Genomic DNA, 20499 nt, shown 5'->3' on the forward strand with positions numbered 1-20499 from the left:
GAACCAAGAACTTCCAGATGTACAAGCTGGGTTTAGAAACAGCAGAGGAACCAGAGATCAAATTGCCAATATCCATTGGGTCATAGAAAAAGAGAGAATTCCAGAAAAACACCTGCTTCACTGACTACACTAAAGCTTTTGACTTGTGTGGATCACAGTACACTTGGAAGATTCTTAAAGAGATGGGAATACCAGACCACCTTACCTGCCTCCTGAGAAATCTGTATGCAGGTCAAGAAGCAACAGTTAGAACCAGTCATGGAACAACAGACTGGTTCAAAATTTGGAAAGGAGTACGTCAAGACTGTATATCGTCACCCCACTTATTTAACTTATACACAGAGTACATCATGAGAAATGCCGGGCTGGAGGAATCACAAGCTAGAATCAAGATTGTCTGGAGAAATATCAGTAACCTCTGATATGCAGATGATACCATCCTAATGGCAGAAGCAAAGAGGAGCTGAAGAGCCTCTTGATGACGGTGAAAGAGGAGAGTGAAAAAGCTGGCTTAAAATTCAACATTCAGAAAATGAAGATCATGACATACAGTCCCATGGCAATGGGATAAAATGTGGAAACAGAGGCAGATTTTATTTTCTTGGGTTCCAAAATCACTGCAGATGGTGACTGCAGCCATGAAATTAAAAGATGATTGCTCCTTGGAAGAAAAGCTGTAACAACCCTAGACAGCATATTAAAAAGCAGAGACATCACTTTACCAACAAAAGTCCATATAGTCAAAGTTATGGTTTTTCCAGTAGTCCTGTTTGGATGTGAGAGCGGACCATAAAGGAGGCTGAGTGCTGAAGAATTGATGCTTTCGAACTGTGGTGCTGTTAAAGATTCTTGAGAGTCCCTTGGACTGCAAGGAGATCCAACCAGTCCATCCTAAAGGAAATCAGTCCTGAATATTCATTGGAAGGACTGATGATGAAGCTGGAGCTCCAATACTTTGGCCACCTGATGTGAAGAGCCTACTCACTGGAAAGGACTCTGATGTTGGGAAAGATTGAAGGCAGGAGGAGAACGGGGACAACAGAGGATGAAATGATGGATGGCATCACTGACTCAATGGACTTGAGTTTGAGTAAATACTGGGAGACAGTGGAGGACAGGGAAGCCTGGCGTGCTGCAGTCCATGGGGTCGCAAAGAGTTAGACACGACTGAATGACCAAATAACAGTGAACAACAATAATGACAAAAGTGAGGGAAGAGTTTGATCTTGTGTCAAATCATTGCCCAGGGAAGGTATCTTTTAGCTTGTAAAAGCTTCTTGAAATAAAAGATGACATTGAAACAAAAAATTTAAATTACTGTATAAATGGCAGCACAAATAATTAAAAATAGCATAAGAAGACTTCCCTGCTGGTCCGGTGGTAAAGAACCCACCTGCCAATGCGGTGGACACAGGTTCGTTCCCTGGTCTAGAAAGATTCCACATGTCATGGGGCTACTGAGCCCGTGTGCCTCAACTACTGAGCCTGTGTGCCCTAGAGCCTGCGCTCACACAAGAGAAGCCACCCAATGAGAAGCCCGCACACCGCAGCTCGAGAGTAGCAGCCGCTGGCTGCAGCTAGAGAAAAGCCTGTGCAGCATCGAAGACCCGGTGCAGCCAAAATTAAATAATAGCATACTATAAGGTTGTTCAGAGAAGGCAATGGCACCCCACTCCAGTACTCTTGCCTGGAAAATCCCATGGATGCAGGAGCCTGGTAGGCGGCAGTCCATGGGGTCGCACAGAGTCCGACACGACTGAGTGACTTCACTTTCACTTTTCACTTTCATGCATTGGAGAAGGAAATGGCAAGCCACTCCAGTGTTCTTGCCTGGAGAATCCCAGGGACGGGGAAGCCTGATGGGCTGCTGTCTATGGGGTTGCACAGAGTTGGACATGACTGAGGTGACTCACCAGCATAAGGTTGTTAATATACTAAGCAGTACAATATATTATGTATACGTATATGTGCTTTATAAAAGTGTTTAAAGTGTAAGATTATAGTACAACTCACTCATCAAATCTTTTTTTTCAATGCCAACAGTTTCTTAAATGGTTAAGCGTAGCTTACCTTCTTTCTTAATTCTAGAGCAATGATGCAGTGCATTTAATTTGGGGCTATTCTACATAAACATGTAAAGCAAGAGAAAGACTGCTGCTGCTGCTGCTGCTAAGTCGATTCAGTTGTGTCCAACTCTGTGCGACTCCAGAGACGGCAGCCCACCAGGCTCCCCTGTCCCTGGGATTCGTTGCCATTTCCTTCTCCAATGCATGAAAGTGAAGTCGCTCAGTCGTGTCCGACTCCCAGCAACCCCATGGACTGCAGCCTACCAGGCTCCTCCGTCCATGGGATTTTCCAGGCAAGAGTACTGGAGTGGGCTGCCATTGCCTTGGGAACACAAAACAGTTCTTTTCTGGCTCTTGGATTTCTGAAGTCTACTGACCAGTTTTACCACTTTATTTTCAATTCCTGAAGTGGCTTTCTTGAGCTACGCTTGAAAACACTGTTTTCAGTGTTCTCCAATCATGCCTCTAACAGCTACACAAATGGAGTTAAAGGTAACAGGCAGGGCATTACCAGGATGAAATGATCAGACCTTTCTGCACCAAGGAAACGAGCAAAGAAATGGAAAACAGGCAGGTCTGCTGTCTCAGTTTGGAGGAAAGTCATCAGAGCTGTCTTGAAACAAAACGAGGAGAATTGTGTCCTGGCTTCCTTCATCAAAAGACACTCTAAACGTGCTATTTTCTAAGCTTTCTTTACCATTAATAAGAAGGATAAAAAAGTAGTTCTAAACTGAAAACTAAATATAGCGAGATAATTATGTTTCCTTAATCTTTTCTTTTGAATTTCTAGTACCAAGAATATTAGTAACATTGGCAAAAAGTGCATCTTACCCGAGACAGAACTAGGAATAACTGAATAATTTATTCTGGAATCTTCTATCATAACAACACTATAACCATCTAAAGATACATTGTTTTCTTAACCTAATATTTATATTATTTATTCCCTAAGTGAAAAATCACTTATGCAACATGGCTTGGCAATTGATTTTTTATTCTTAGGGGCAGAAACAGGTCAATAAATTAATGATTTTAGTTAATTTACACTATTTTAAAACTAAATGTTCAGGAAAACTTTTCCCCTTCATTTACACAAACATTATTGCTCCCAAGAAATGTACATCATGAAATTGATCCACACTTGTCAAACAAGAACCAAAACATCTATATTTTTGTGTGTATGTGTGTGTGGTTCATACATTCCTCACTTTATCACAATGTTAAGCTTCAATAAACCATATTTTCCCTGATTTGCAGTCAGGATTAAGTATGACATTTGTCCCTTTGACTTCACTGGAATATTGCAGAAAGATCCATGGCTTTAATACTTATAAGGTAGAAACAAATAAATGAGGCTGCTAAATAAAATGTACGAAAGTTGCTCAGTTGTGTCTGACTCTTTGTAACCCCATGGACTATACAGTCCATGGAATTTTCCAGGCCAGAATACTGGAGTGGGTAGCCTTTCCCTTCTCCAGGGAATCTTCCCAACCCAGGTCTCCCACAATGCAGGCAGATTCTGTATCAGCTGAGCCACAAGGGTAGCCCAAATAAAATCTATAAAGTAATAACTCAAACACTATTTATAAGAACATTAAAGGGACAAAGTTTTAAAAAGCAACTAGTTTTCTTGTGATATCATAGGAAAATAAGATTTCACATTTTTATTACACAGAATCAAGAAGTATCTGTCTACTACAAATCATTTGCATAAGCAATACCAAGCTTTTAAGGAACATGTTAGGAACAAAAATTAACTACGCACAGCCCCTATTTTCCAATGACCTCAATGAAGAATTTAAAAATATATGCTTCCTTATTACTTAAATTTACTAATTTTCTCAAGGACGCATTTATTGAACTGTTTTCTTCTTTATAAGTCTGTCAGCTGCATGACTACAGCATTCTGTACTAAATATATTTAGTTGATTCTAAGACCTGGACAAACATGGTATGTTATCCCTATCTTCAGCTGGTTGCAGCCCAGCGTATTAGACTTGCAATCAAAACTATCCTTCGAACCTCCCACAACTGCTAAATCGAGATGTTTTGGAGTACTATGTTTTGGTAAAAGTGAGTTACTATATGTAATGTTCAAGTCTATAAAATGTACATTTCCAAGCACCAAAAAAGAGAAAAAAACATGTACAGTGAGCTCAAGAAGTACAGTGCTTTGCGTTTCCATGATTTGGCCAAAGTGGAAACTCATTATTATTAGAGTAATGGAAATCTTAGCTTAGCTACTTACTAGTGGTCCAATAACTTTGGAAGCATTCTTAGCCTTTAAAGTGGGCACTGAAGAAGTGTTAATTATCTTTCCACTTTCATCCCTCCTATCCCATCTTTCCACCAAAAACAGACAGTTAAACTTTACACACAGTTACTGTGAGAAAGCCAAGAGAAAGGAGGAAAGAAAAGGACAGAAGGAGGAAGGGAGAGAGGGAAAATAAAAGCAAGGGGAAAAAAAAGAAAAAGGAAAAGCTCTGGAGACTCTCACTGTAGTAGCTACCTGCACAGTCGCTACCATGCCACAGAAACTATACTGCATGAATGATCCTATTTCCATGAATAATTTTACTGAAATCTTCAAAAGAACCCTATTAGCCAGGTGTTTTTATTGTCCCACTTTACAAATGAAACCGAGGCTGAGAAAGGCTCAGTCTCCTGGCCCAGGGTCATATCACCAATTCTTGTCGGAGGCAGAACCTCTATTTATTCCAGTTCCAACTCCCCTCACTCTGATGGAAAGGAAGATACGCAGGGTCAAGAGACTGGCCTTCCTGTGTACACATTTCAAAGAAGTAAGACATCTTATAATTAAGATGTTCGAAGTGACCTCTTCATTTCCCCCTTAAACCGTTTCCACGCCCCTCTAGTCTTTCCCATCTCAGTGAATGCAGCACCACTCTCCTCTGGCCAAGAAACCCAGCATCATGCTCACATTCTCTTTTTTCCAATCCATCAGTAAGTCCCGTAGATTGAGATGTGAAATTATGCAAGCCCATCCTCTTCTCCATGTCACATCTGTCTTTCTGCATCAGCCCTACATCGATCTCCCTTCTTCCTCCTTGAAATGCCCCCTTGACTCTCTACTGCTACAAGAGCCATCATCTGAAAACATAAATTAGAACTTGTGAACTTTCTTGTTTTAAAAAGATGTGGGGGCTTCTCTTTCCCTTAGAACAAAATCTGAATTGCTACCCTGGGTTTGTAAGGCTCTGTACCATCTGGCCCCCGTCTAGCTCTCTGGCATCCACTGCCTGGTGCTACTCTCTCATTTGTTAACTCAGCTCCAGGTGTGTTGATGCTCTTCTGGTCCCTTGAACACACAAAGCTCAGGGCCTTTGCACATGCTTTTCCTCCCACCTGGAACATTTCTTCCTCCCTTCTTCCTGTGGCAGCTTCATCTCATCCTAAGTCTAAGCTTAAACATCACCTTTCTGAAGCCTTTCCTGACAGGTGCATCTTTATCTTGGATTTACTGACAACCTCTGCAATAGTTTAAACAATGAATACATGTTGTATTTGTCTACTGTTCTATTATCCATACCTATCATAACCTCAGATCAGATCATAATTGCCATGACTGTCACTGTTTTTCAAGATCCCACTAGACACCTGAAACATAGTGGCTGCTCCAAAAGTACTTGCTGAATAATTCAATAAACAAATGAATAAGGAAATTATTTTCACCCGGTAACTTTCACCATAGAAACTCTTTCATTGCATTCTGGTTTTATTGTATTCTTAAGTGTGTGCGTGTGTGCTAAGTCACTTTATTTGTGTCTGACTCCGTGCGACCCTGTGGGCTGTAGCCTGCCAGGCTCCTCTGTTCAAGGAATTCTCAAGGCAAGATTACTGGAGTGGGTTGCCATACCCTCCTCCAGGGGATCTTCCGGACCCAGGAATGGAACCCGCATCTCTTTATGTCTCCTGCATTGGCTGGTAGGTTCTTTATCACTAGTGCTACCTCAAGTCATGTCCGACTCTTTGCAACCCCATGGACATAGCCCACCATGCTCCTCTGTCCATGGAATTCTCAAGGCAAGAATACTGGAGTGGGTAGCCATTTCCTTCTCCATGGGCTCTTCCCCACCCAGCAATTGAACCTGGGTCTCCTGCATTGCAGGCACATTCTTTACCATCTGAGCCACTAGGGAAACCCCATTGTATTCTTACAGGTTCTAACAAATATGCAATTATACTAGCTACAACTGTGTACTAGACCATTGAACACCACATTCTATTTCTCCTGACTGCCCAGAGCAAACTTAAAGAGACAGACTGGAATATTTTTGAGTTATGTAATATATACCATGAATAAATATTTGATTTGAAACTGTGGTATTTTAATCACTTATGAAACATTTGCTTAGTTTTTAAAAGGTGATTATCATTTGTTGTGAGAGTAACATAGAACCATGCTAAACTTCAAAGATGTGTCTAATACTTATCTTGGTTGCTTCCAATTGCTGACAGTTAAAATAAAGCTGCTATAAACAACAACAAAAAAATGATATATCTAATACAGATTCACATTCATGGGAAGATTTAACGATTTAGAAAAAGCTTCCTCTGAACTAAAGCTAATAAAAATGGTACATCCATAAAATTTTGGAATGAACTTAAAGAATAATTAATAAAATGTAGTTTATACTTTTCTATTTAAAAAGTACAACTTCTTTCATGGATACAGCACAGATATTTTATAGATTCATACTTTTATTTTTATTTTTTTTTCTTTTTGGCCATGTGATTTTAGTGGCTTATGGAATCTTAGTTCCCTGACCAGGGATTGAACCAGTACCCTTGCAATGGAAGCATGGCATCCTAATGACTGGACTGCAGGAGAATTCCTGATTCCTGCTTTTAAAGGCAGGGGTCTGGCATTGAAAGAGCTTGATGACTTGAACTGTTCTGAACTGCTCAATGAAAAAAGAAAGGCTTACAAACATTATGCCATAGTCACCAACACCTCCTCCCAGGATCAGTTTTCTAGTGGATCTGTGCTCTCTTACAGATTAAAAAATACTTGCATCAGTGCCTGACATTACTTCACTTTCTTATTATAACTCCCTGAGACACTAGTATCTTTCCTCTGGTTCTCATGTCACTAGCAATTAACTTTATTGCCAAGAATGCTTGCTTTTTTCCCCTCTCAGCTGAATATTTGTATAATCTTTTAATGCTTGTACTCAGACCTTGTTTTCCGACTTACTGCGCTTATCTATATTTTTCCAGCCTTGCTTTAAATTCAAGCTAATTATCAATAATGACTTTGCCTTCAACCGTGAAGTTACTGGTCACCTTCCAGCAGAAAGTTGTGCTCCTTCTCGCCAGAATGAGAAGCGTCCAGTCTCCTTGTGTCTTGACTATTCAATCGTCAAGTATGGACTAAAAATCTGCAAGACTCGCCCTCCACTGACATTTCACATACAGAAATGACTTGGCAGCTTTTTTTTTTTACTATGTCAAGAAGCTATTTATATCTTTCAATAGCATATGAATTAGGGATCTTGGCGGATGAAAAACTAGGCACCACAAAGCACAATCAAAGACAGTGGCAACACACATCTGGCTACGGACCAGATGCTTTACAATGGCCAACACACATATTATGTCTGACACCCCAGTTTCAGGGCCGAAACCGGAGACAGACTCTCTTAGTCGGCGTGCCCGTGTCATATGAGAGCTGAAATGAGGAAATGGCCAACCAATTTTCATAATGGAGAAAAAGGAGGGCCCCTCCTACTTAGTATAACTAGCCAGATGATCACATATCCTAGTTCTTTCTTCTGCCCATCAAAAAGTACTTTGATTTATGTCAGAGTTTGGGGTTGACATGTACACACTGCTATATTTACAACAGACAACCAACAAGGACCTACTGTATAGCAGAGGGAACTTTGCTTAATATTCTGTAATAACCGAAGGGGAAAAGAACTTGAAAAAGAATGGATGTATGTATATGTATAACTGAATCCCTTTCAGTTACCTGAAACCATCACAACATTGTTAATCAAGAGAGATCGCAGAAAAAGCAAAGTATCTTGAATCTGATGAATCTGATGCTGACACTTTGAGACTTGAAACAAGAAACAGAAAAAATGTACATAATGACTTTTTAATAAGAGTTGAGGATATTTTATGCTAATATACTTTCTACTTCTCGTCGTAAAGTTGTCTCACATGAGGCAAAAAAATTGGGGTGACTAAAAACACTTTAGGCAGTGGTTCTGACTTACATATTTCAATGATTTATAAAAAATGTCTATCTCTTTAAATTTTTAAAATTGCATTATATGATACAATTGTTTATAGTATACTGTCAACTATTTTATTTTCTGAAAAGAATTCTTTAAGAGTAACATGAGCTCTAAACTGGTGTTTACTATGAATCTCTTCAGTCTTAAGTATATTTCACTGAAGATTTCAAAGGCATTTTTATAGGAGTTAGTTCCATGTGTTTAAAAATGTGAAAGCTTTACTAAAAATCTTTTTTGGTGCCACAGGGATTTAAATTAATGCTAGGATAAGAGAATGTTCCAAAAGAATGCACAGGTCCCCCGGGGAATTGTTTATAGGAGCTTTTCATAGAATACTATTTAATTGATCCTTATATAAAATAGAGCTTCTTTTTGCCATTTATCTATTCATTTATATTAATATTTGTGAAATATTTACTCTGTGTTCACCCAAGTGTAGGCACTGTGGTTAAAGATTAATGACATCTTTTTGATTTGAAAAAGTTTCTTCTCTACTAATGAAGATCTTCACAGTAGCAAATAATCAGGATACAACATTTTTGTTATAAATAAAGACAGGGACAGAAGCACACACACACACACACAAAAGGCATGACAAATTTTGTTATCAACACGTTGGGAACAGCCCTAGAGAGGGAATGACATTTGAGTTGAAAGTTGAAGAGTGATTAGCAGTCATTAGGGCTGAGGGTGGGGCATGCCTGAACAGTTACCTGAGACTGGGTTTCACATAATAAAGAGCTACAGGAGTTTATTGGAGAGAAAACTAAAAAGGGACAGGAGCGCTTCCATGTTAACATACACAGAATGTGAGAATAGGAAAATTACAGAGTTAAATGCTGAGAAGAAATCAGGCAAGAAATGCTCTGTTAAAAGGGGAGAAAAGAATGTGTGCTTTTCTCAGAAATAGAGGCACAGACATATAGAACAAACTTGGATAACAAGGGGGGAAAGGTGGGGTGGGATGGATTGGGACATTGGGATTGACACATAAAACTACTATGTATAAAATAAATCACTAATGGGAACCACTGTGTAGCACGGGAAATTCTACTCGATGCTCTGAGATGACCTAAGTGGGAAGGAAACCCAAGGAAGAGAGGATATAGGTAAAACGTGGCTGATTCACTTTGCCGTGCAGCAGAAACTAATACAACACTGTAAAGCCACTATACTCCAATAAAAAAATAAAAGAAAAATAAAAGAATACATGCTTTTTTCTTCCCACAAAATTCCAGAGTACTAGATCTGGAATTTCATTCAAAGAGGCGATTATCAAAAGAGGATATATTTTCCAAGTCTGTATTATTATTATTATACAGAGTTACCCTTGAGAAGGCGTGTGTGTGTGTGTTAGTCGCTCAGTCGTGTCCGACCCTTTGTGACCCCAGGGACTGCAGCCTACCAGGCTTCTCTGTCCATGGAATTTTCCAGGCAAGGATATTGGAGTGGATTGCCATTCCCTTCTCCAGAGGAACTTCCCAACCCAGGAATTGAACCCTGGTCTCCTGCATGGCAGGCAGATTCTTTACAGTTTGAGCTACAGGGAAGTCTTGAGAAGGCATAAAGAATAAAAACAAAAGACATGGAAGACAGTTTAGCTAAATCCAGGTGGTACAGTGGTAAAGAATCCACCTGCCAATGCAGGAGACACAGGCTTCCATCCCCGAGCTGGGAAGATCCCCTAGAGGAGGAAATGGCAACACACTCCAGTATTCTCGCCTGGAAAATTCCATGGACAGAGGGGTCTGGTGGGCTACAGTCCATGGGGGTACAAAGAGTCAGACAAGAGCAAGCATGCACTCACATAGGTGATTGTAACGCACACTCACGTAAGACATCTCCTCAGCAGAAGCCACAGATGACAGAAGCACATTTCGTAACTCCAGAATCTGACCTTTTAGCTTGTAACTATGCATATGCATGTGTTGTTTGGCCCCAGAAAATCTGGATGGATGACCTATTTTGATAAAATATTTCTTTTTTTTTGGCTGCACCATGCTGTTTGCTGGACTTTAGTACTCTAACAGTGAAAGTGTTAGTTGCTCAGTCATGTCTGACTCTTTGTGACCCCATGGACTGTAGCTTGCCGGGCTCCTCTGTCCATGGGATTCTTCTCTTCAGTCAAGAATACATTTCCTTCTCCAGGGGATCTTCCCAACCCAGGGATCAAACTCGGGTCTCCTGCATTCCAGGTGGATTCTTTACCATCTGAGGCAACAAGGAAGCCCACCAGGGATTGAACGCGGGCCCTTAGCAATGAGAGTGCAGAGTCTTAACCACTGGATCACCAGGGAATTGCTGCATGTTCTTTATTAATATTCCAATACACATATTTCATTACTAAATGAGCATTATGACAGACTTTATAATTATGAATTTTTAGGGCTGTATACCGTTTTCTGGTGTTGATACCATTACTAAAAAGCTCTTCTTATTTTTATTGGCATTTAGAGCAATTTCCAGATTGCTGTTGTTCGCATGGTGACATATCTGTGCCTACAAGTCTTTATGTCTGTTAAGCTATGTCTCAAGTGGAGTCTTACAGCCTTCCTGACTCCATCTACAACTCAGAGATGTTTCTTCAACTTCATTTTCTTAGTTTTCAACTTCACAAATAGTTTGGAAGTGTAACTGTTTCATCATAATCCCTGAGGTGATTTTTTTAAAAGTTTCTTTGTAATTGATAAAACTAGTATAAAATGGTATCTTAAGATTGATTTGATTTGTGTTTAACTTTAGAAAGAATACATTCTTCTCCACATGTAGTTAGAAAAATTACAGTATGGTACCAGGAAAGAATACTATAAATGTTAGGATACAGTGACCTTTAAGATATTCTAAAATAAAAGACTATATTCCGAAGGATGCAGAACTTGTACCTATCAGCAGATCCAATCTTCTCATAGGTAAAAGGAGGAGAGTGAAAAAGCTGACTTAAAGCTCAACTTTCAAAAAATGAAGATCATGGCATCTGGTCCCATCATTTCATGGCAAATAGATGGGGAGACAATGGAAACAGTGAGAGACTTTATCTTTTGGGGCTCCAGAATCACTGCAGATGGTGACTGCAGCCATGAAATTAAAAGACACTTGTTCCTTGGAAGAAAACTATGACCAACCTAGACAGCATATTAAAAAGCGGAGACATTACTCTGTCAACAAAGGTCTGTCTAGTCAAAGCTGTGGTTTTTCCAGTAGTCATGTATGGACGTGAGAGTTGGACTATAAAGAAAGCTGAGCACTGAAGAATTGATGCTTTTGACTGTGCTGTTGGAGAAGACGCTTGGACAGCAAGGAGATCCAACCTGTCCATCCTAAAGGAAATGAGTCCTGAATACTCATTGTAAGGACTGATGCTGAAGCTGAAACTCCAATACTTTGGCCACCTGATGAGAACTGACTCATTGGAAAAGACCCTGATGCTAGGAAAGATTGAAGGTGGGAGGAGAAGGGGATGACAGAGGATGAGATGGTTAGATGGCATCACTGACTCAATGGACATGAGTTTCAGCAAGCTCCAGGAGTTGGTGATGGACAGGATAGCCTGATGTGCTGCCGTCCATGGGGTTGCAAAGAGTTGGACATGACTGAGTCACTGAAATGAACCAAACTGAGCTCTTCAGTCTCATCTATTGAACATGCAAGACTCAGTCTGGAGAAACCAGAGGATTTGAGCATTCTGCCCTCTTAAGTCTCTCCTGAATGTGTTGAAGTTACTATTTGGGGAAAGAATCCGAGATTCAAACTGGCCTCTAGCTGCCTCATTATGCAACTTGCAAGAGGTCAGTTACCTATATTTGTGATTCAGTTTCCTCATCTGTCATATATATATTTAACCATGCTGGGAGCTATGAAGGCAAAATTGCGTAAATGATAGTTCTGATAAAAGATCTAATTGAAAGAATAATGACATATTGAGTATGTGTGCATGTGGTATGGATACATATGTGTGTGTATAATATATACCTGCTATATTAAGCAACAATCATTACTTCCAAACAGGGTAGAACTCCCTGAGGTGAAAATTCTGACATTATCTATTCTTTGAATAGATAACTCTATGGTCCGGTCATTTGGTAATTGCCCCCAAGCCCTCCAAAAACTGAAAAGCAGAAACTCTGTCCTAAGCACCACCCATTAGTAGGGGATGGTCCCAGTCCATTACTAAATGTTAACAGAAAAATTCTGTGGCTAGCCAGGTTCTTGTGATAAATCTGAAACAGAAGATTTTAGTTTTCTGTTCTCCTCCCTCTCTTCTCCCATTCTTGATTCCTGAAATTAAAAGCTATATTTTATTTTTAAGATTATTTGAAGATTCTATTTGCTCTAGTAAATTTATTTAGACAGTTGCTATCCTAAAATAAATATGGTAGATTTGAAGAAAGTGAATTTAGTAGGTTGAAGAGAGAATTGGTGGTAGAGAGTTCTTGGTTTTATGACATGAGACTTTGACTTGCTTCCCAGATGTGAAATGCTAAAAGCATTTCATATATTTCATGAGAATGGTTTATAGACATGCTTACAAAATTATATAAAGTATTGATTACTGTTGTTTAGTAGCTAAGTCGTGTCCAGCTCTTTGTGACCCCATGGACTGTAGCCTGCTAGGCTCCTCTGTCCATGGGATTTCCCAAGCAAGAATACTGGAGTGGGTTGCCATTTCCTTCTCCAGGGGATATTCTCAACCCAAGAATTGAACCCACATCTCCTGCACTGATAAGCAGAGTCTTTACTACTGAGCCACCAGGATAGTTAATAAAATATTGATAACTGACAATAAGTCACAACAGCTGAATTCAATAACCAAACCCTCTGGTCTAAAAAGTCTGTCATCAAATGGATGGGAAGATAAATACCCTTGTTACTTTCTGCAAGGATGGTTGTGTTTGGGGAAGTTATCTGGTTGTTCCAAGACCTAGATCCTTCCAACTGAGAAGCAAGGCTAATCCTTGTTCATAAGATTCAAGTACCTGCCATAATTCCTGAGACATACATATCTTTGAGAAGTGTTAAATGATATCATAAATGTGTCTTCATAAACATGTCATCTAGTTCATGAAATTTACATTGTTACATTTGACCATATTGAAAATATGTGTTTCTATTACACTCTATAAAATAGGTCTTTTCTAGGTATATTTTGGTGAAATTATTGGCTGTACAACTAGAAGATACATAGCTAGTTCAGAAAAAATTTAAAATTCTTAGTATAATATTTTTGTAGAAAGGAAAGACAATTATTTTTTTTCTCACAAATATTGCAAAAATATTTTTTTGTTTTACTTCTGTTTGTCAAAATACCTCACACTTTCCAGACAGAAGAATTTCACTCAATATTCTCTGTAAGTTTAAATAGTATTGCACTTCTCATTCAAATATTAGGATATGTTATAGACAATGCAAAAAATAAGTATCAGACTAAAAATATTTTGAAATACATATGTGACTTTTCAGTTTTTAACCTTGCAGGTCTCTATGATTATTCTGTCAAAAAGAAGTTTTCTTGTATTGGGGAAATTAAAAATAAATTCTGTTCCACCAAAAGTTGCCAGAATCTGCCTGAACCCTATAAGTAACACATTATCAGTGAGGAAGAAGAGTAAAGGACAATATCTCTGGAAGATTTCGCTCTCTAATGAAACTCTAGCTCTGAAAAAGCTCCCGAAATGATTTAGTTCCTATTTCCATAAACACAGTCTTTAGAGGCTCATCCATTTTTCCAGCAAATCCAAAAATAAACCCAGTCTCTTCAGCTAGTCATTCCTCACTTAATATTTTGAAATATGATACAGCATGATGTTTTCTAATATTTGAATACAGACCAAAATTTCAGAGTAAATAGTAAAAGTCCATCCAGCTAAGGAAAGAAATGTGCAAAATAACAGAGCATATATGTGAATAAAAAGAAAGAAAAAGTAAAATATATAGAAAAGCAAAAGCTATGATGTCTTGGAATTGTAGTCATCAGATTTCAAACTTTTTTGGCAATTTTAAAGAAAATGATACTTTTGTTATTGAGGTTTATTCAGTCATTCTGAGATATATACATGGTGCTTTGAGCCAACAATTTAGTCCTTAAGTTTATATTATATATATATATATATATGAAAAGTGAAAGTTTCTCAGTCATGTCTGACTCTTTGCAACCCCATGGACTATACAGTCCATGGAATTCTCTAGGCCAGAATACTGGAGTGGGTAGCCTTTCCCTTCTCCAGGGCATCTTCCCAACCCAGGGATCGAACCCAGGTCTCCCACATTGCAGGCTTCCCTGGTAGCTTGGACGGTAAAGCGTCTGCCTACAATGCAGGAAACCTGGGTTCGATCCCTGGGTCAGGAAGATCCCCTGGAGAAGGAAATGGCAGCCCACTCCAGTATTCATGCCTGGAAAATCCCATGGACTGAGGAGCCTGGTGGGCTACAGTCCATGGGGTCACAAAGAGTCGGACATGACTGAGCGACTTCTCTTCACTTTCTTCACTTCCTTACCAGCTGAGTCACAACGGAAGCCCAAGAATACTGGAGTGGGTAGCATATCCCCTCTCCAGTGGATCTTCCCGACCCAGGAAACTGAACCAGTCTCCTGCATTGCAGGCGGATTCTTTACCAACTGAGCTATGAGGGAAGACATATATATATATGTGTGTGTGTGTGTGTATGTGTGTGTGTGTGTGTGTGTGTGTGTGCTCAGATGCTCAGTTGTGTCTGACTTTTTGTGACTCTATGGACTGTAGCCTGCTACACCCCTCTGTCTGTGGGATTCTCCAGGCAAGAATACTGCAGTGGGTTGTCATTTCCTCCCCCAGGAGATCTTCTTGACCCAGGGATAAAACCTGGATCTCTTACATCTCCTGTGTCTCCTACATGGCAGGCAGATTCTTTACCACTATGCCACCTGGGAAGCCAATAAATATATGTGTGTGTATATATACACACACACAAATATATGTATATAAAATACAAATTTGAATTACTTCAGAGTCTCATTATAAAGTTTACTCACAGTGAAACTTCCCATTTGAGCAGCAAGATTCAACAAGCAGATTAGTTTTCTATAAGTTGATTTCCTTCTCAGAACTTGGTTTCCTACTAAGATTCACTTATCAATATGTCGAATAGTAAAGTATAATTTGGTTGCTAAAAAATAAAGTTATTAAACTTAACTAAATTTAGTTGAACCCAAACTGACACTTTTTTTTTTTTTTTTTGCCTCTCTGGCACACACTCAGCAGATGTCATTTTTCAGAGCTTGCAATCCTGTTACATCCAATGATATTTTAAACAAGCGCTATTTAATACTTCAAAAAATAGGAAGGGTGAGCACGGAATCTTTTTGAGATAGATGACAGAACAGTGTGCATTTTTATAAAGTGTCATAAAGAAACAGATGACTGAACTGGAATTATTTCTCTCTCTCTTCCCTTGCACACATGTCCCCTCATTTCCTGTGTCCTATTCACATATTCTTTCTGAGGTTCTTTTGCTTCTTCTGAGAGCAAACGAGAACACAAACATCTTTATGATCAATCTAGAAGCGGCCAGTTTTCCTCCTAGGGTGAGGAAGAGAACTGAACAATGTGAGTGGCTGTCAGGGCACTGAGGGAGTGATGACAAAAAAATTACTGAGGTGACTTAGATCTCAGGTCATAGTCTATTCTCTGCAGTATTCAGACCCCACTAAGGAAAAGTTTAGCTAGACTAAGTCACTAAACTTCCCAAACTAAGACAATCATTAGACATACTGAACTTGATGAGATGAAACATACATTTACTTAGCATTGATCTCTTGGTGAATGCTATGTATCATCCACCAGCCTTAGTCCACACAGCACCCAAGCAAATTAGAAATAGGCACCCACTTTGGGCAAACACAGCTAGATAGGACATGCTTTGCAAGTGGGGCTGGCTGGTTCAACATCTTCCTGTTGCCTCAAGTAGGAAGCTTTATGCAGAGCAAAATCTGAACAACTGGACATGAGGATCCTATTTATATAGATCTTTCTCTTTAGTGCTCTATAAATCACAAGACAAAAATAATATAACTAGAACATGTATTCACAATCATTGCAGAGTAGGACTGTGTCAGATTGAGAATGTAAGATTTTCTAGAGAAAATACCAAATTCACTCCATATAAATTTAGGTGAGCCTAAACTGATACTTGATACAGATTCCTTGTATGAAGGTTGTCAAAGAGCAATGAATAAAAGCCACTCTCCTTGTTTACACTAACAGGAGAGTGAATACTTACCCCCATCTTCAACTGTAAACTGGAATATGTCACTTACGGCATTAGCCCCTTCTCTTAAGACATAGCATATTTTCATATCATCAATGTCAGCTAGAAAACAACCAAATAACAAGATGATTAATTACTAGGGCAAAACCAGTGACTCATTATGTATCGTAAGTCCTATTGGCTGTTACTCTTCTGAACCACATTTAGGTCCTCTTCTCCTAAGGGAATAGAAGCTATCTTATTTCTCCTATCTCCAAGCCCCCTTGATTTCAGCTGTCCCTTGGAAATCTGATCCCTTACACAGATAAATAGAGTGTAAGAGTTAGGCTATAATAATAGCAAGGTGTTGCCCCTCCCAGTGGTATTTGCATGTTCGTGCACCAAAGGAGTGACTATCTAAATACGGAATGTCAGACTCCATGACAGGTGGAAAGGGAGATATTTTGAGGCATGGCAGATTTCCTGGCACTACAGAAATCACACCCTTTGCCTCCCTGGCCCTGAGAGGACAGAGGTTCCTCTGCTTTCCCTTTAGGCTAATTTTTCTTTTCTCTTGTGTTACAGCAGGCTGTTTTTAAGCTCTCCAAATTTTTGAGAGGAAAAAAAATGAAAATTAAAAAAAAAAATCCTACAGATTGAAGTTACTATCATGACTCAGTACCAAAGAGAACTCAGAAAACATCTAGTAAAAGCTGAAACCTTTATTCAGAGTGAAAAATTATTCTGCCTCAGAAGTGTTTTTTCCTGCTATTTTCTATTCTAGCTATCAAGTTCACTGGTATGGTTTGTTTTCAGTAATGACTAATACGCAATTTTAAAATTTATTCATCCATTGTGTGTTTGTCTCTGTAACAATGCCACTCTTCTTAGGTGCTTAGCAGAAAGACAACACCATCTGGTCACGTGGAAAGACCTTGGTCCAGTGTTCCCATTCGATCTTTAATTCTGTAAGAAAATCTAAAGGCTGTACTATAAGAAAAAGAAAAAAACACCCAGTCCTTGTATTAATGTTTTCTACACAAAAACTATAGTACTTGGGAGATAGTTTCATTAAAACAAATTACCACTTCAAGGGTGATTTTTCAGAAGTTTTCTTTTTTAAACTAATGAGAACATGAATTCAGTTATAAGATACACAAGAGTTAGATTTTCCCTCCAAGTTAGACCTAAACTATTGATTAGATGAAACAAACGAAAACTCATTTTATAATTTTCTTAATAATGCACTGTTCAAAATCTCAAGTAAAGACTTTGATTATAACAGTTATTCTACAGGTGCCTCTTTATATAAGTATATACTTTTATATATACGTATTTATATATGTGTATATATATACACTTCTCTATATATAAAATGTGTTTATATTGTATATAAGGCTTCTTTGGTGGCTCAGTTGGTAAAGAATCCACCTGCAATGCAGGAGACTTAGGTTCAATCCCTGGGTGGGGAAGATCCCCTGGAGAAGGAAATGGCAACCCACTCCAGTATTCTTGCCTGGGAAATCCACGGACAGAGGAGCCTGGTGGGCTACTGTCCATGGGGTCACAAAGAGTCAGACACGACTGAGCGCCTGAGCATATATTATGTTTATATATATATAAACACTTGCCTCTTAAGGTACAGAAGTATTAAAAAGATAAAAACCTGATAGCCAAAATACTGTCTTTTTTAAGTAAACTTAGGATAATTAACTAGATTTTCTTCTTGCTCTTAAACTTGCATCAGATTTATTTCAGTTTATCTACACAATCATTTCATGTTTTTTTTTAATTCTAAATTAATTGACATTCCTGGTAACCACACCCTAGTTACCTTTAGGGAAATTTCTGAAAGTAATAAATTATCCCCCATAAGATATTACTATGTATTTGTCATAGAGAAAAAAATCCTGGTACTTGAGACCTTGAGGTGGACAGAGCAAAGAAGCATACCTCGACAAAACATGAAGTTTGAAAAGAACAAAAAAAATTCCCTAATTTGTCTAATTCTACCTTGGTTACTTTTCCTAATAGTGAAAGTTAATAAGTTTTTTTTTTTTTTTTCGTCTTAGGGACCATTTAGTCAATCTATTTGGCAATAACCTTCCCAAGCCATATATGCTAAGCTGACTTAATTTAGTGTATTGAAAATCCATCAAAATATTGTTCAGCTTGTCCCTTCATGAAAAAACAAAGAAAAAGACAGCACAGTTGTCACTTCAGACACTGCTTCCACTTCCTCTGGCAGAGGATGAAATGGTTAGATAGCATCACTGACTCAATAGACATGAATTTGAGCAAACTCTGGGAGATAGTGGAGGACAGAGGAGCCTGGTGTGCTGTAGTCCATGGGGTCGCAAAGAGTAGGACACGACTGAGCGACTGAACAACAACAACATTACTTCCTCTACTGCAAGAGCAGCCATGGTAACCACTATAACGGAGCTTTCTCCGTTTTTACTCACTCATCTAATTTCCATTAAACTCCTCTGAATCAAACACCAGCCTCAACTTGTTGAAATGAGTCCTGTGTAATTAAATAAAAACAATTTTCCTATGTTCAGTATTCGCATTCTCATTGGAACATGATGCTTTCTCTTAAAATGTAATCTTAAAAACTTATATTCACTTTTTATAATAAACTCACAGCTACTCTATATTTACAAATGACTATAAAAAGCAATCACGGTGATTCCAAGTCAGTGACAGAGCAATGGTCTGGACTGAAATAGAATGATTTAATGGCTCAGTATTCAGGAAATAATATTCCAATATTTTGAGCTGTTTCACTTGGTCCATGGAATTTAAATTAAATATCCTTGCCCTATTTTCATTCAGAAATTCTTTTTTTTTTTTAATCACTAAAATCAGATTCTTTTTTCTGATCACAGGATTCGTTTTTCTGATCACAGGATTCGTTTGAAGTAACATTTTCGATTCTCTGAAGAATATCCTTTCACTATTCCTTGCATCCTCTTTCCTTTCCAAGAAAAGAAACCAGTGCAAGAGTGCATGCATCTCTATCCTCAGAAAGCCTTCACACACAAGTTTCCTGCTGGTCTGGCATGACACTTGGCACCCAGTTTTCCTGTCCCTGCAGGCCCTGGGATATATATTCAGGCTTTCAGCCAAGAATCAGGAGGTTGAAGGGTAGGGCTATTTGCCAGAATCTAAAACAGAGAAGCAGTTTACTTTACACTCTGCGACATCCATGTTTATTAAAGTATTTGTTATCTAAGAGTCTAACACTGTTACAGAACAATAACACTCCCCCTTGGGAAGCCCTGGGGTTTAACTCCATCTCGAACCCACAGAGCTCACACAGGAGAGATCTGGTTTCCATTCTGACAAGGGTGAGATTTTCATGAAAGCAACCCAAAGCTCTTTGTAATGAAAGTTGCACATTCTAGAAAACAGAGGTCTAACTCCCAAGCCAGCAGATTGAATGGGCTTCTCCTTTTAGTCACTGAGTTAACTCTGCACAGGTCACCTGCCCTTCCTGTCTCAGACTCTGTGGACACACAAAGAAAATTGAGGTTACAAAAATGCATTCATCTCCGAGAATACAGATGCTTGAGGCGATGCAGTTTGTTACTGTGTTTGACACAGGGCAGAGAGGAGGTCTGAAATGAGAAAATAATTTCCTCCTACTATGAATTTTGTTAAAATATCTTTAGGCTCTTAACAATGAACTGGATATATATTTTGGTGATGGGCTTCCTGTCTTCTTGCTTGTGCGAAGTCACTTCAGTCGTGTCTGACTCTTCATGACCCCAGACTCCTCTGTCCGTTAGGTTCTCCAGGCAAGAATACTGGAGTGAGTCGCCATGCCCTCCTCCAGGGGTCTTCCCAACCCAGGGATCAAACCCGTGTCTCTTACGTCTCCTGCATAAGCAGGCAGGCTCTTTAACCACTAGTGCTACTTGTACTGACATAATCATTCTAAA

General features: G+C 39.0%; 1 protein-coding gene across 1 annotated transcript in view; it reads right to left on the reverse strand.

The window, feature by feature from the left end:
- FREM2 (FRAS1 related extracellular matrix 2) overlaps positions 1 to 20499 on the reverse strand; it is a 152552-nt gene that overhangs the window by 125409 nt on the left and 6644 nt on the right. Inside the window, exon 2 of the mRNA XM_061434721.1 lies at positions 16586 to 16675. Within this exon, the coding sequence (XP_061290705.1) occupies positions 16586 to 16675 (90 nt within the window). The remainder of the gene's footprint in view (positions 1 to 16585; positions 16676 to 20499) is intronic.

Source organism: Bos javanicus, chromosome 12 (assembly GCF_032452875.1).
Source record: "Bos javanicus breed banteng chromosome 12, ARS-OSU_banteng_1.0, whole genome shotgun sequence".
NCBI classification, from domain to species: Eukaryota; Metazoa; Chordata; class Mammalia; order Artiodactyla; family Bovidae; genus Bos; species Bos javanicus.